Source organism: Martes martes (assembly GCF_963455335.1).
Source record: "Martes martes genome assembly, chromosome: 1".
Lineage (NCBI taxonomy): Eukaryota > Metazoa > Chordata > Mammalia > Carnivora > Mustelidae > Martes > Martes martes.
The window spans coordinates 129,763,663-129,779,478 of NC_137888.1; the positions used below are offsets into that span (position 1 = coordinate 129,763,663).

General features: G+C 36.9%; 2 protein-coding genes across 5 annotated transcripts in view; one reads left to right on the plus strand and one right to left on the minus strand.

Moving 5' to 3' along the window:
- Positions 1 to 15,816, minus strand: part of ATP2C1 (ATPase secretory pathway Ca2+ transporting 1) — a 171,632-nt gene that overhangs the window by 69,547 nt on the left and 86,269 nt on the right. For all 4 annotated transcript variants that reach the window (XM_080823121.1, XM_080823122.1, XM_080823124.1 and 1 more), the window contains 2 exons: positions 13,204 to 13,265; positions 8,986 to 9,094 (listed from right to left, as the gene is read on the minus strand). In XM_080823121.1, coding sequence (XP_080679247.1) covers positions 8,986 to 9,094; positions 13,204 to 13,265 — 171 coding nt within the window. The remainder of the gene's footprint in view (positions 1 to 8,985; positions 9,095 to 13,203; positions 13,266 to 15,816) is intronic.
- On the plus strand, positions 8,352 to 8,722 carry LOC308355177 (cytochrome c oxidase subunit 6C). The gene has a single exon (XM_080823199.1). The coding sequence runs from the start codon at positions 8,374 to 8,376 to the stop codon at positions 8,599 to 8,601; it is 228 nt and encodes a 75-aa protein (XP_080679325.1). The 5' UTR covers positions 8,352 to 8,373; the 3' UTR covers positions 8,602 to 8,722.

Genomic DNA, 15,816 nt, shown 5'->3' on the forward strand with positions numbered 1-15,816 from the left:
CCAAACTGAATAAAGACAATACTACTTCAGAAATATACATCCTTTCCAAAGCCAAAATGAGTGATTACACCGAACAGTTTTTAGTAAACAGGCATGTTTCTAAATTCCACGAATACACTATTTACCTTCACCAATATTCTACTCAATTTCATTTGACAGCTAATTTAAAAAATGCTTCTTTTTAACAAGTCTGTATATGTTTAATAATTCAGAAATTTTTAAAACCAAAGTTTCAGTGATAAATTACAATAAGAGGGGGAGCAACACATTGATAAATTGATAAATCAATTTATCAAGGTGACCTATCAAATAAATACACTGAAGTTGATATAAGAACTTGTGAATAGGGCACTCAAAGAATTGGTCCCTCTACTAAAACAATCATAGGATGGCAAAAACTGACAGAATCAACTCTTGAATCAAAAGCTTAAAACAACCAAGGAAGTGTTTAATGAAGAAAAAGGCAGCTGAATTTTGTTAAGACGGTCCTGTGGCATTTTTGTTTACCTAACATCCCAACTGCCCAGAGAAGCAGTACTGGCTGTGGGGACAGATGTATGTCTTCCTGTTGCAGCTTACTGGCAGTTGGGGGCTAAAAAAGACCTTGTTCTTAAAAAGACTATATTTCTGTGCTTTAACCTGTCTGGCAGTTCCCTGGGGGACTGGTGCAGAGGCTAACATTTATTTCACCACTCCACTCCAATGCAACTACAGTGACTTTCTGGCTATCTGCCAAAGGATTAAGGACATATACTAATAGGCAAGGGACGAGGAATAAAGCAAGTAGCAGATACAACCAAAAGACTGGGAAGAAAGAAGCCAAAGAAGAAAGAAGCCAGAGAGGAAATTTTGTGAGAGAAAATGAGCTTGGAAGGGCTGCCACATATACCTGGGAAGACAGAGTGCAAAATGGATGCCTATAACCATATGTGTGCTCAGAAAGACCTGAGAAGACCCTAGACTTGCACTCTGACAGATCTGTGGATTTGGCACAAGCAGGTAAAGGTGAAGGCAGGTTTGGAGACAGCCTAGGCTCAATGATCAAGAAATGCCCCAACTCAAAGACAAGTTACAAAGACCAAGAGAGTAGTAACTGTTTTTCCTCTTTGGATCGGCAAAGATAAGGCTGACTGTTGAGATAACTGAACAGAAACATCAGTGACCACACGCAAAAAGGAATACAGTCTTTGGCCAGGACGGGGCGGGGGGGGGGGGCGCGCAGAGACTGTAACTTTTTTTTTTTTTAAAGAAAAGTCACTAAACAAATTCAACCACTGCAACTCTCAACAATCCAAAAAAAACAAAAAAACAAAACAAAACAAAAAAAACCCTTAAGGAAGGGTAGAATTTAATGTACAGAATTATGACAATACAACATTCAAAATATAAAGTTTTCAACAAAAAATTACAAAAAACCCAAAAGAATGATGTATTCACAGGAAAAAAATGAACTGACAAAAATAAAATCATCCCTCAGCAAGGCCAGACACTGGACTTACCAGAAAGACTTTAAATCACTGTCTTATATATGCTCAGTAAACTAAAGAAAACCATGGACAAAGAACCAAAGGAAATCAGGAAAACAATTAATTTAAAAAAAAAAAAAAAAAAGACTACCACCTGAGAGACAGAAAACTTTTATAAAAAGGAAACAAACAGAAATCCTGATGCTGAAAGTACAACTGAAATGATAAGTTCCCTGGAGGGGTTCAATAGCAGATCTGAATAAGGACAGAGGAAAAAATAAGCAAACAAAAAGACAGGACAACTGAAATTAACCAGTCTAAAGGACAGAGAGGAAAAAAAATAAGAAAAATGAACAGAACTTGAGGTACCTGTGGGACATCATCAAACATACCAATATAAGTATAATGTAGTCGGGGGGGGGGGGGTAGAGGGTAGATGGAGAAATGGGCAGAAAGAATATTTGTAAAGATAATGGAATGAAAACTTCCCAAATTTAATAAAAGACATGAATTATATATCAAAGAAGCTCAATAAACTCCAAATAGTAAAAACCTCAAAGCCATCTAGATTGACAGATATCATCAAACTATTGAAAAACAAAGACACAATCCTGAAAACAACAAAGATGAAGGAACTCATCACGTACTCAATAAGATTAGCAGCCCATTTCTTATTGGAAACCATGGAGGCTAGAACCAAGACATATCTAAAGTGCTATAAGAAAAAAAAAGATCAAAAAGAAGCCTACATCCAGCAAAACTATCTTTCAAAAATGAAGAAAAATTAAAACATTCCCACTTAAACAAAAGTTAAGATAATTCACTGCTAACAGACATGCCCCACAAGAAATGCTGAAATAGTCTTTCAAGCTAAAACAAATGGAGATCAGAAAGTAACTCAAAGCCCTATGAAGAAATAAACTCCAGTAAACATAACTACACATGGAAATATAAATGCAATCATTGTTGTATTTTGACTTTGTGACTCCTCTATATTTCCTGATTTATATAATGTGCTTACAAATATATGGCTAATAGGCACAGAATGCATAAAAATATAGTTTGCGACAACAACATGAAGGTAGAGGCAAACTAAGCTGCATAGGAGCTAAGTTTTTGCATTCTACTGAGAAAAGTTGGCATGAATTCAAACCACAGTTCTAAATTAAGGATTTTTTTTTTAATCTATTTATTTGTCAGAGAGACAGCAAGTGCAAATGCAAGCGCACAAAAAGGCAGAGTGGCAGGCAGAGAGAAGTGGACTCCCCACTAAGTAGAGAGCCAAACATTGGGCTTGATCCCAGGATGCCAGGATCATGACCTGAGCTGAAAGCAGACATTTAAACACCTAAGCCACCCAGGCGTCCCTAAATTTAGGATGTTAACTGAAATCCACATCATAACCACCAAGAAAATATGTAAAAAGTGTACAGAAAAAAAATTCAGAAGGTAATCAAAGTGCATTTTTTAAAAACCTCAAACACACAAAAAAAGGAGAGATTAGAGAAAGGGAGGAAAAAATATAACACATACAGAAAACACAAATAGTAGGGGTGCCTGGGTAGCTCAGTTGGTTAAAAGACTGCCTTCAGCTCCGGTCATGATCCCAGGGTCCTGGGACCAAGCCCCACATCCGGCTCCCTGCTCAGTGGGGGGCCTGCTTCTCCTTTTCCCTCTGCTGCTCCCCCTGCCTGTGCTCTCTTGCTTTCTGTCAAATAAATAAATAAAATCTAAAAAAAAAAAAAGAAAGAAAGAAAATAGCAAAATGGCCTAAGAAAGTCCTCTATCAATAATCACTTTAAATGTAAATGGATTTATAAATGAATGGTATATACATACAATGGAATACTATTTGGCAATAAAAAGCAATGAAATATTGAGATGTGCTACAACATGGATGAATCCTGAAAACAGTGTTAACTAAAGGAAGGCAGACACAAAAGACTACATAGTATTTAATTCTGTTTATAATGAAATGTCCAGAACAGGTACATATATACAGACAGAGCAAGCAAATTAGTGCCTACCAGACACTGGGGCAGGGAAAGGACATACAGACTACTAAAAGGTGAAGGTGTTCTTTGGGGAGTGATAAAAACGTTCTACAATTAACACTGTGGTGATGGTTGCACAATTCAGACTATATGGAAAGTGACCGAATGTTAGATTTTAAATGTGTCAATTGTTTTGAGTGTGCATTACATCTCAGTGAAGTTTTGTATGTGTGGTGTTTATTTTTTTAATCTTTCTATATGTGGTACATATACCAGCACTTTTACCATGGACTAATAACTAGTTAAGAATGCAGACTCTTTGGGCACCTGGGTGGCTCAGTTAGTTGAGCATCTTGAGCATCTCCTGCAGCTCGAGTTATGATCCCAAGGTTCCTGGAATTGAGCCCCATATCACCTTGATCTATGGAGCCTGCTTCTCCCTCTGCCTGCCACTCCCCCTCCTTGTGCTCGTGCTCTCTCTGTCAAATAAATAGTAAAATCTTTAAAAAAAAAAAAAAGAATGCAGACTCTTGGCCCCACCCCAGAGCTGCCAAAACAAACCCCAGATGATTCCTATGTACCTTCAAAGTTAGGATATAATGCCCTGGGGCAACTCTGTCACAGTGAGAAAACAAGAGACCTAGTTAAGTGGCTACCTAAACTCATATGGTCAATTCATAATACACACTTTATTCTTTGAATCACAGTTGTTTGCAAATTGCCCTTTCTCCCAGTAGAAAGGACACAAATTGTATCTTTTCACTTCCTAGCCCTAAAGCCTGGTACAGTGTTCTATAAACGATACTCAAATATTTATTGAATGGCTAAAATGACCTCATAACACAGACCAATTTCCAAAAAGAGGCATTACGCCTTGCCTAAACTAGCTCTGTTAACAAAATAAGTAAATTTAACATACCATTAAATGCGCTTATATTCTAGCAAATGCTTGAAAAGAATTTTTTTTCAAAAAGCGTAGCAAACAAAACTGGATTCTGAGTTTCACCAGAATATCAAGGTTTTCACTGAGCAAATGGAAAATATATTTTATAACTCAGGAAATCAGAATGCTCTTACACAGAAAGATAGCTCCTCTAATTAAATTAGCCAACTCAGAGGAAGGGTCATAGCAAAAGTGTGCATAAAACTGGTAAAACTGTGAGCTTTACAGAAAGGGACATAAAGTAAAGTTTCAGTCCAGAAGACTATCTTTGACTCCTTCTACTGGTAGGTAGCCAACGTAGATCTTTGCTCTTCATCGTTGGTTTTTACTTGGGAACTAAGGAATAGAAAGGAATAACTCTCAAGAAACCAAAAACTACTCACTGAGCTAAACTACTATAACAAAGTATATGGATGTGTGATGTTAAAAGGCTCACTATGTAATGACAACTGGCTTGTTTTAAGTTGGGACTTCTGAACAAGGCCCCAAGTGGGCTTTTACTCCTAGTAGATATCTTTTCACCCGGGTTTAAATGAAAACCAGTTTTCAATTGAAAATCCAGGGTCATAAAAATGGCTAATTCTTGGCCTTCAGGCATATAACTGGTGGTTCTCTTTAAAAAGTTTGATACAGGGCACCTAGGTGGCTCAGCTGGTTAGGCGACTGACTTTAGCTCAGGTCACGATGCTGGAGTCCCTGGATTGAGGCCCGCATAGGGCTCCCTGCTTGGGAAGGAGTCTGCTTCTCCCTCTGACCCTCCCCCCTTCTCATGCTCATTCTCTCTCTCTCTCTCTCTCTCCCCCTCTCAAATAAATAAATAAAATCTTTAAAAAAGAACAAATAAATAAATAGTATGACACACTTAGAAAATCATATAAAAACATTAAAAAAAAAAGAAAGAAATTGTCCCCAGTGTCTAGATCTTAAAGACAGCTTCAAAGAATGATATAGGCTACCCACAAGCAAGTGCCACAAAAAAGTGTGTGCATGGAATTACTCACTCAGAACTTCAAGTAAAAGAAAAAACTTGCTACATTTCAGGCAACATTTCAGGCTTAGTCAGAAAGTTAAATCTGAGAAGTAAAATATTTTCAACAGACAAAAGAAACCCTCTTTTCCTTTGACTCCTAGTTTGTTTTCTCTCACAAAGAATTCTTTGTTCAAATATTGATAGAGACTCTACTGAAACAATAAGAAAAATACGTTACATTTCCAAAAAGGCAAAATGTACAGTTATGTAGGTATGGTCTATAAGACTCCTTCATCTAAAGTCACAGTCTGACCAATCCATTAGCTACCACCAATTAATGGTCAGTGGTGCCTCTTCTCAAATACTACTAAAAATTAAAATAAAAGCCCTCAGGAAAAAAAAACTGAAAAACATACCCATAGCTCAATTTTGTTTTACTATACAAGCTCCACCAGTGACTCTAAGGCTCCTAAGTTAGTAGATAATGAAGGATGGTTGGAAGGCAGGTAGGCAGGTATGGACAAGGTTTTCCACCACCCACCCACCCCCACATCCCAAACCCCATCTTCCAGGGCCCCCACCCCACCCTAAGAGGAAATCACACTTAAAAGGATTTTACACCAACCTGGAAGGAGCCCTCCATCCTTTCGCAGTGACAAAAATCTGATTAGATGACAGGCACGGGGAGGGTTAATTAGGTTAAAACAGCCAGTCAACAAACCCATAAAAACCCCTAGCCTTACAAATTCCAGTGGCAACCCTCTCAGATCTCGTCCTTCCTCAAGCCTTGCTTTGCTGCCCACCACTCTTTTGTCCACCTCTTCATTCTTTGAGCCAATGTGATCAAAAACCACAGGCACTGATGGAGAAAAAAATTCTATGACAGTAAGATTACTGCCATCAACACATACTGGTTCATTCTTTGGCTATGGAAAATGACTCAGGTAAGAAAATAAAATACAGAATTCCTTAAGTTATCAATATTAATCTTCTTTAAAAAGGATTTACAAATGACAGCCTCAGCCTGCTATGGACTGAATTGTGTTCCAGTAAAATTCATGTTGAAGTTTTAATCTCCAATATGATGGTAATTACCTTGGAAAGTAACTAGAGTTAGATGAGCTTGCGTGGGTGAGGCCCTCAAAATGAGATTAGTGGCTTTATAAGAAGTGGAAGAGAGCCAATCATTCCCCCAACCCACCGAGTCTGTTGTTGTATTTGATTACAATAGCCTGACCTGACTTAAGACACAGCCTACAAACATATAATACCAAATAAAAGTTGTGAAGCACTCATATCACTGAACTTGTAACTATAATGCCCAGGCAAGTTTTATAGTCAAAATCTGAACCTTCGAAATTTATGATAGGTACCCTACAGTTGCAACATGACAACGTTAAAGTCTTTTTTCCTATTTGCACATGAATTCTGAAATAATTAATTCTTAGATCAATTAACCCTTATTTAAATGAAAACCCTAAATATTTTACCAAGTCAAATGGTGTTTTAAAGTTTCTATGTCATTATACTGCTCAAAATGTTCAAATAATGGGAAATACCATCTTCTTACTACCCTACTGAGGAGGTCTGCTTCTAAACTGGAAGAAAAGGACTCCAGAATAAATGATGATATAAACTCCAAATTAGGGCCCTCTGGGGAAAGAGAAGATAACTTACATCAAGTGACAAGACTACCAAATCTCTAAAGAATAATAATCCAAGGTCTTCTCCTAAACTAAGTATTAGGAATAGAAATAGAAAGGAGAGGAAATGAGTAAAAAAAGATAAACTAAGAGCAGAAAATAATAAAGCAAAATTAACAATATTCCCAATACTTGTTATATTATCAATTATTTCCTCTAACCAATTAAAGCAATCTGGTATCTTCCTAAGGAGAAACTGTTAAGTATTTGAAAAAAAGGCCATTACTTCAGGACTAAACGAAGTCTGTTCTTATAGTTCAGAAAGGTTCTTTAGGCTTTCCATAATCTCTAAGAACACTCAGATTTTGGGACATAGTAAGTATTCAAAGACTACAGGTGTTAATGAACAGCCTGTTCATTCCAAAAAGTAGATGAGACTGGCATGCTAAACCAGGTGCCTAACTCCATTTTCTAGCCAGTCAATCTATTCTACACACTGTGGTCCGATTAAGGGTAAGATTATTTGCCAGCTGCATATGACCTTCAAATCTAATTTCTAACCAATAAAATCTGAAGTAGAGCTTTGTATCCAAGCCTCCCTGAATCTGATTCCACCATATATTTTCTACCCTTAACATATTCTAGCCCTGTACTATACGCTAGGACATTCATAGTGATCTGAATAATGCTGCTTCATAGACTTCCTCATCTCTGCCTAGTACCGCCCTTCAATTCTCACCACCAAAGCCATGTTGTCTGAGGCATTATCTGATTTTCACTCAAATCAGAAGTAATCGCTCCTTTCTCTAAATTTTCACACTCCATTCTTTGTACTTCTCTTAGTCACTTACCAGGTTCTATCTTATTATATGGTGAGTGACTCATGTACACAAATAGTATGCTCCCTGATAGAAGAAATCATTACATCATCTTTGTGTCTCCCACAAGACCTACCACACATTTTCATAAAGATCAGCTGATTCACTAATGGATACCTCAAAAGACTCTGTGGTAAAGATAAATACATTTTAAGAAAAGAAGACATGTTTATATATGTTACATTTTAAACTTGAAAACCAAGAGTCCAAATCAACTATGCATTAATTCTTAAAATTACTAATGTCTATCCTTCAATCTACATCCAAGTATTTTCACTTCTCAGATTACCAAATGCTATGGTCTGAATAGTGTCCCCACTGCAACTTTATATGCTGAAATCCTAACTCTCAAACATAAGGTATTAGGAGGTGTGACTTTTAAGATGTGCTTAAGTAATGAGGGTGGAGCTCTCACAAATGGGATTAGTCTTCTTATAAAAGAGACCACCTCGAGGTTGGTGTAGAGGAGAATAACTACCATGACTTCCAGTGCTTTGACGAAACCTCAGATGCGAGGCCTTCTGGCCAAGCGTCTGCGATTTCATGTTGTTGGAGCCTTCGTTGTATCCCTGGGGGTTGCAGCTTTCTATAAGTTTGCTGTGGCCGAACCAAGAAAGAAGGCATATGCAGATTTCTACAGAAATTACGATTCCATGAAAGATTTTGAGGAGATGAGGAGGGCTGGTATCTTTCAGAGTGCAAAGTGATTTTGGAATGTAAAGAATTTCTTTGGGTTGAGTTCAATTGAAGTTTGTCACTGACCTGTGTTCCTGAACTATGAAGCATGAATACTGGGTTATGGAATAATTTGTCTTGATAAATAAATAACTAACAAATAAAAAAAATAAAATAAAATAAAATAAAAGAGACCACCTCAGAGTGTCCTAGCCCCTTCCACCATGTAAGGACAGAGAGAAGGCACCAGATATGAACCAGAGGAGGGCCCTCATCAGAATGCAACTGGGCTGAACCCTCAATCTTAAATTTCCCAGCCTCCAGAACTATCAAAAATAATCTTCAGTCGTTTATAAGCAATGCAGGCTACGGTTTTTCGTTACAGCAGCCCAAAGAAATTAAAACACCAAACTTACCTCAAACAAGCGTAAATCAGCAGGAACTCTGTCCCCAACAGAAAGGCAAACTGTATCACCTGGAACCAAGTCTCGAGCAAGTGTATGTTCCAATTTTCCTTCACGTACACTGTAACAGAAACAGAAACAACCACAGCTAAAAAAAGAAAGCCACTCCACTTATTTAAAAAAAGTTTCTTCTAGTGGACTCACCCAAGGAAAAATACATTGTAGTATTACTAACACTTCAAAGAAGCTAAGTGAAAAAGAAACTAGGCAAACAATTGTTTTTCTATTCTTGGTAATTAAGATGTTCAGATGGCAAAAAAAAAAATTATTGGAAAAAGTGACCAGTTATTGTTCAAATGTAAAATGTGAAAATTGAAGCAACCTTATTCTGAGTCTCATTGGGCATCACTGCAACCCCAGCAGTGCTTAGCACATAGTCACACAAGGGAAAAAAGCTTCTGTTGAATAAATCGATGTCTCAAAATCTCAATATTAGAACTTAAAAGTTTTAATATTACAACTTGCTGAACAGAACATGAATTTTTCACATTGGACTAATCATTTCTACCTTATGTTTAGATAAATTGGTGCCACAAAGTATACTGTACTACTCCTATCCAATTTGTTTTTAAGAGTGAAAACCCATTTTCATTTGTCTCCATGTATTTTTTTTATTTCCTCTTTGATTTCTTGGTTGGCCCATTCATTTAGCAGCATGCCATGTAGCTTCCATGCATTTGTGTTCTTTCCAGATTTTTTCTTGTGACTGATTTCCAGTTTCATATCATTGTGGTCAGAAAAGATGCATGATATAATTTTAATCTTTTTTAATTTATTGAGACTTGTTCTGTGGCCTAATATGTGATCTATTCTGAAGAATGTTCCATGTGCACTTGAAAAGAATATGTACTCCACTGTTTTGGGGTGGAATGTTCTGAATATATATATTAGGTCAATTTGGTCTAATGTGTCACTCAAAGTCACTGTTTCCTTGCTGATTTTCTAAAAAAAAAATCAACTGTCTAAAATCTTTGGGACACAGCAAAAATTGTTCTAAGAGGGAAGTTCATAGCAATACAGGCCTACCTCAAGAAACAAGAAAAATCTCAAATTAAGAAGGTGGAAAAAGCAGAATAAAGCCAAAGCCAGTAGAAGGAAGAAAATGATAAAGACTAGAGCAGAAATAAATAAAATGGAGACCAAAAAAACAATAGAACAGATCAATAAAGCTAGGAGCCAATTCTTTGAAAAGATCAACAAACCTGATAAAACTTTAGCCAGACTCCTCAAGAAAATAAGAGGGAGGACTCAAATAAGTAAAATCAGAAATAAAGCAGGAAAAATAACAATATCACAGAAATACAAAGAATTATAAGAGAATATTACAACAAATTACATGCCAACAAACTGGACAACTTTGAAGAAATGGATAAATTCCTAAAAACATATAGCCTTCCAAGACTGAATCAGGAAGAAAGAAAATTGAACAGACTAATTACCAGTAATGAAATTCCCAGTATAAGTCCAGGACCAGGTGGATTCACAGGTGAATTTTTTTTTTAAGATTTTATTTATTTATTTGACAGAGAGAGAGCAGGAGAACCCAGCAGGGGGAGTGACAGAGGGAGAAGCAGGCTTCCCACTGAGCAGGGAACCCGATGCAGGGCTCAATCCTAGGACCCTGGGATCATGACTTGAGCTGAAGGCAGTTGTTTAACCAACTGAGCCACCCAGGCACCCCTCACAGGTGAATTTTACCCAGTATTTAAAGAAGAGTGAATAACTATTCTTCTCAAACAATTCCAAAAAATAGAAGACAAAAGTTTCCAAATTCCTTATATGAGGCCAGCATTACCCTCACACCAAAACCAGATTAATACACTATAAAATATAAAAACTACAGGCATTTATCTCTGATGAAGACAGATGTAAAGATCCTAAAAAAATATAAGCAAGGGGCACCTGGGTGGCTCAGTGGGTTAAAGCCTCTGCCTTCAGCTCAGGTCATGATCCCAGGGTCCTGGGATCGAGCCCCGCATTGGACTCTCTGCTCAGTGGGAAGCCTGCTTCTCTCTGCCTGCCTCTCTGCCTACTTGTGATCTCTCTCTGTCAAATAAATAAATAAATAAAATTAAAAAAATATATATATATAAACAAACCAAATCCAACAACACATTAAAAATATCATTCACCACGATCAAGTGGGATTTATTCCAGGAATGCAAGGGTAGTTCAATATTCCCAAAATCAATCAATATAATGCATCACATTAACAAGAGAAAGGATAAAAACTATATGATCATCTCAACTGATGCAGAAAAAGCATTTAACAGAGTACAACATCCATTCACGACAAAAACTCAACAAAGCAGGTGTAGAGGGAAATCTGTTGCATTTCTCTGCACTAATAATGATGAAGCAGAAAGAGAAATTAAGAAAACAATCCCCATTTAAAATTGCACCAAAAAGAATGAAATACCCTGGAATAAACTTAACCACAGAGGTGAAAGCCTATACCCAAAAAACTATAAAACACTGATAAAAGAAACTGAAGATGACACAAATGGGAAGACAGACACATAGATCAATGGGACAGAACAGAGAGCCCAGAAATAAATCTATGCTTATGTGGTCAATTAACCTACGACAAAGGAGGCAAGAACATATGATGGGGGAAAAGACAGTCTCTTTAGGGGCGCCTGGGTGGCTCAGTCATTAGGAATCTGCCTTCGGCTCAGGTCATTATCCCAGGGTCCTGGGATCGAGCCCTATATCAGGCTTCCTGCTCAGCAGGAAGCCTGCTTCTTCCTCTCCCAGTCCCCCTACTTGTGCTCCCTCCCTCACTGTGTCTCTCTCTGTCAAATAAATAAAATATTAAAAAAAAAAATTATCTTCAATAAGTGGTATTGGGAAAACTAGACAGCTACATGCAAAAGAATGAAACTAAACCACTTTCTTTCACCACACGCAAAAATAAACTCAAAATTAAGACCTTAATATAAGACCTAAAACTATAAAACACCTAGAAGAAAACACAGGCAGTAATTTCTTTGACATCAGCCACAGAAACATTCTTCTAGACATGAACTCCCAGGCAAGGCAAACAAAAGCAAAAATTAACTGTGGGGACTACATGAAAATAAAAAGCTTGTGCACAGCAAAAGAAACCACAACAACAACAAGATCAAGCAACCTAATGAATAGAGAAGATATATGCAAAAAATATATCCAATATATCCAATAAGGGGTTAATATCCAAAAGATATAAAAAGTCCTACAACTTGATATGCACGCACACACACACACACACACACACACAACCCACAACAAATAATCTGACTAAAAATGAGCAGAGGACATGAATAAGTTTTCCAAGAAAGGCACACAGATGGCCAACAGACACATGAAAAGATGTTCAATATCACAAATCATCAGGGAATGCATATCAAAACCACAATAAGATATCACTTTACATCCATCAGAATGGCTACAATCAAAAAGACAAGAAACAACAAGTGTTGGTGAGGATGTGAAGAAGGAACCTGCATGCACTGTTAGGTGGAATGCAAACTGGTACAGCCACTGTGGAAAACAGTATGGACATTCCTCAAAAAAACAAAAACAGAATTACCATATGATCCAGTAAATGAAAACATAATTCAAACAGATATATGCATCCCTGAATTTATTGCAGCATTACTTGCAATAGCCAAGATACGGAAGCAACCCAAGTCTCCATCCATAGATGAATTGATAAAGAAGATGTGGTATGTACGTGTACACACACACACACACACACACACAGGAATATTATTACTCAGCCATAATAAAGAATGAGATTTCACCATTTGCAACAACACAGATGTACCTAAAGGGCATAATACTAAGTGAAATAATTCAGACAGAGGAAGACAAATACCATATGACTTTACTCATATATGGAATTTAAGAAGCAAAACAAATGAGCAAAGTAGAAAGTGACAAACAAACAAACAAAAAAAGACTCTAAATACTGAGAACAATCTGGTGGCTACCAGAGGGAAGATAGGTGAGGGTAGAGGTAAAATAGATTAAGCAGATTAAGAGTATACTTACAGTGATGAGTACTAAGTTATGTATAAACTGCTGAATAATTATACTATACACCTGAAACTAATATAACACTGTATACTAATTATACTTCAATTAAGAAAAAAAGTAGAAATCCATAATCAGAAACAAGGATCATACCAATGGCATTCTGGCGGCATAAGTTTACTCAGTTCTTCAAGAGATTTTTCTGAACGATATTCCTATTTATTAAAAAAAAAAAAAAAAAGAGCAGAGCATAATGAGAAAACATTTATAAAGAAACGCAAATACATATCTTCCTACGTACATATTCCATGTTAGACTTAATAATAATCTCTTTTAAAAAAAACTTGCCCCAGTTCTTATCTTTTCCTTTACTTGTATTTATATTCCTAATAAATAAAAGTGTATCCCTTATTAAATAATGTCAAATTATAGTGACTAAACAATTCTGACAATTAAATATTCCCAATTTTATATGTTAATATTCAATGTGAAATCTAAGGTCAGTTTATTTATAAGAAAATGAAGAACACTCATTAGTGTGTCCAAAGAGTATATAATTTTCAGTCATTAAAATAATTGAGCCTCATGACTAAGATAATTTTACTTTTAGTATTTAATGACCAAAGAAGTCAAAGACAATTAACTGCAAGCAAATCTGCTTTGAGGATTTAAGCACATGCTTACTACAAAGGTTTATGGAGTAGGTTTGTTTAGAAAGAACATCTGTTAAATAAGAGTAAGTTGTGGCTGGCACTCCTTTCACAGACACCTTTCCCACCACCCTGAACTATCCAAAAGCGAACATTCTCAGGAGCCCTAAGTCTGTGATGCTCCAGCCCTTCTCTATGCAGACAGTCAAAGCTGAGGGTCAAAGATATCTTTCATCTCACCATACTACTCAGTCCATGTTTCCATGGGCAATCTTGCCTCACATAACATCACCGCTATTTTTGTCTCACGTCTGCACTAATTACACCAATCTTTTGATCTAAGTTTAGAAAGGGAGAAGGGTGAGTAGTGGGATTTAAAGTTGGGGAGTGTTTTGAAATGACTGCACTGCCAGTACTATTCAAAATTTCACATCCATCACAAACTTTTGAAATACCAAATGCAAAGCTGTGTAAGAGTAATTTAGAATTAAATCAGCTCTTAATTAGGCAAGAGGAACAAATGTGAGAGTAAGGCAAATCTATAATATGAAAATTCTAAGACATCCCTCCCCAACCATAACTTGGATATTAAAGAATTCGCAAGTTTTACCCAAAAACTCCACAGAAGTCTAGAAAACACTCATCAAGATCTAGATCCTAGTAATAAATGACATAGAAGCTGCCCAATCTTTACCTTCCTTTTCAGCCTTCTTAGGCTTCACTACAGAGATACTTCTGTATCAAAATCATGTTTTAACAAGTCACTAAAAACCTGACAGTCGGGGCACCTGGGTGGCTCAGTGGGTTAAAGCCTCTGCCTTCGGCTAGGGTCATGGTCCCAGGGTCCTGGGATCGAGCCCCACATAGGGCTTTCTGCTCAGCAGGGAGCCTGCTTCCTCCTCTCTCTCTGCCTGCCTCTCTGCCTACTTGTGATCTGTCAAATAAATAAATTAAAAAAAAAAAAAAAAAACCTGACAGTCATCTCTAGTGAATGCTTAAAAGTTATATTTTAAGTTTATTGTAAAGTGGCATCAATGTATGATGATATAAAACAATTAGCTATTTTCATGGTTGTGGGGGGATACAATGGGGTGAGAAATGGAGATTGGAAAGAAAAGGAAAAAAGGGCAGACATAAATATAATACACAAGCACTCTCCTCCTAGAACCCAGATAAAAACATAAATACTAAAGATAAGTCACTGATAATTTCAGAGTTTTGGTATTTCATGAAAAAGTACTATATTAAATTTAAGTGGCAGCAAAATCAGATTTTAGAGAGGGTTCTTAATTGCAGTTTTAAGAATATTTTGTTGGTTTCAAGGCAAATTTGGGTAAAGGGCTCATGTATGTATAAGAAACCAGACCTACCAATCTGAAACTGCGTTTTTCATGAATGTTTCAATTCTTTCTGGAGTCTTCCATCAACTAAACCTATGACAGAGATATTTAGCAGATGGTTTCCTGCCATTACCTTCACAGTGTATAACATGGGATCTTTGTGGAAAAATCCCACACTATGTTAAAATCACAGTTCTGTAGGTTTTTTTGAGGTAGCTACTCTCTATATACCAACAGAACAAGCAAAATTCCTCTTATTCATTGTGATAATATCATAGGAATCCCTCTGAAGAAAGTCACTCAGTATTTCTTAAGCATTATTAAAGATGCAAGAGGGTTCCAATTACTGGTCGAGTGGGTAGTAACCACTCGCATGTCTGAATGAAGAGCTGCCTTGAACGATGACCTGGAAGGTCCGCCTGGAAGGACCTCTACTAGACTAACTAGCTCCACCTGCCCCAGGGCAACTTTTGTCTTTTCTAAGCAAGAAGATTCCCTGGAAACAGAATCCCTGCCTGTCTACTAATGGAGCTCACAAACTTGCTGCTGATAACCTGATTGAAAGTGACCTTTCTACAGTGGGTTACTGTAAACTAGTAACTTAATCAACTAGAGATTGCCTAGAAAACCTGGATAATGATAAGAAATACCCAAGGAATTAACCACAGACATGAGAATAACCACAATCACTTAAAATACAGTCTTAAGAGGCAAAACAACATGAATCTGAGTATCATATATAACATTTTTCCCTAGAGTAGTCTTTTTTTTTTTTT

What these genes read in the sequence shown, in the direction of transcription:
- LOC308355177 (XM_080823199.1), top strand. Translation starts at nt 8,374, where the DNA reads ATGACTTCCAGTGCTTTGACGAAACCTCAGATGCGAGGCCTTCTGGCC.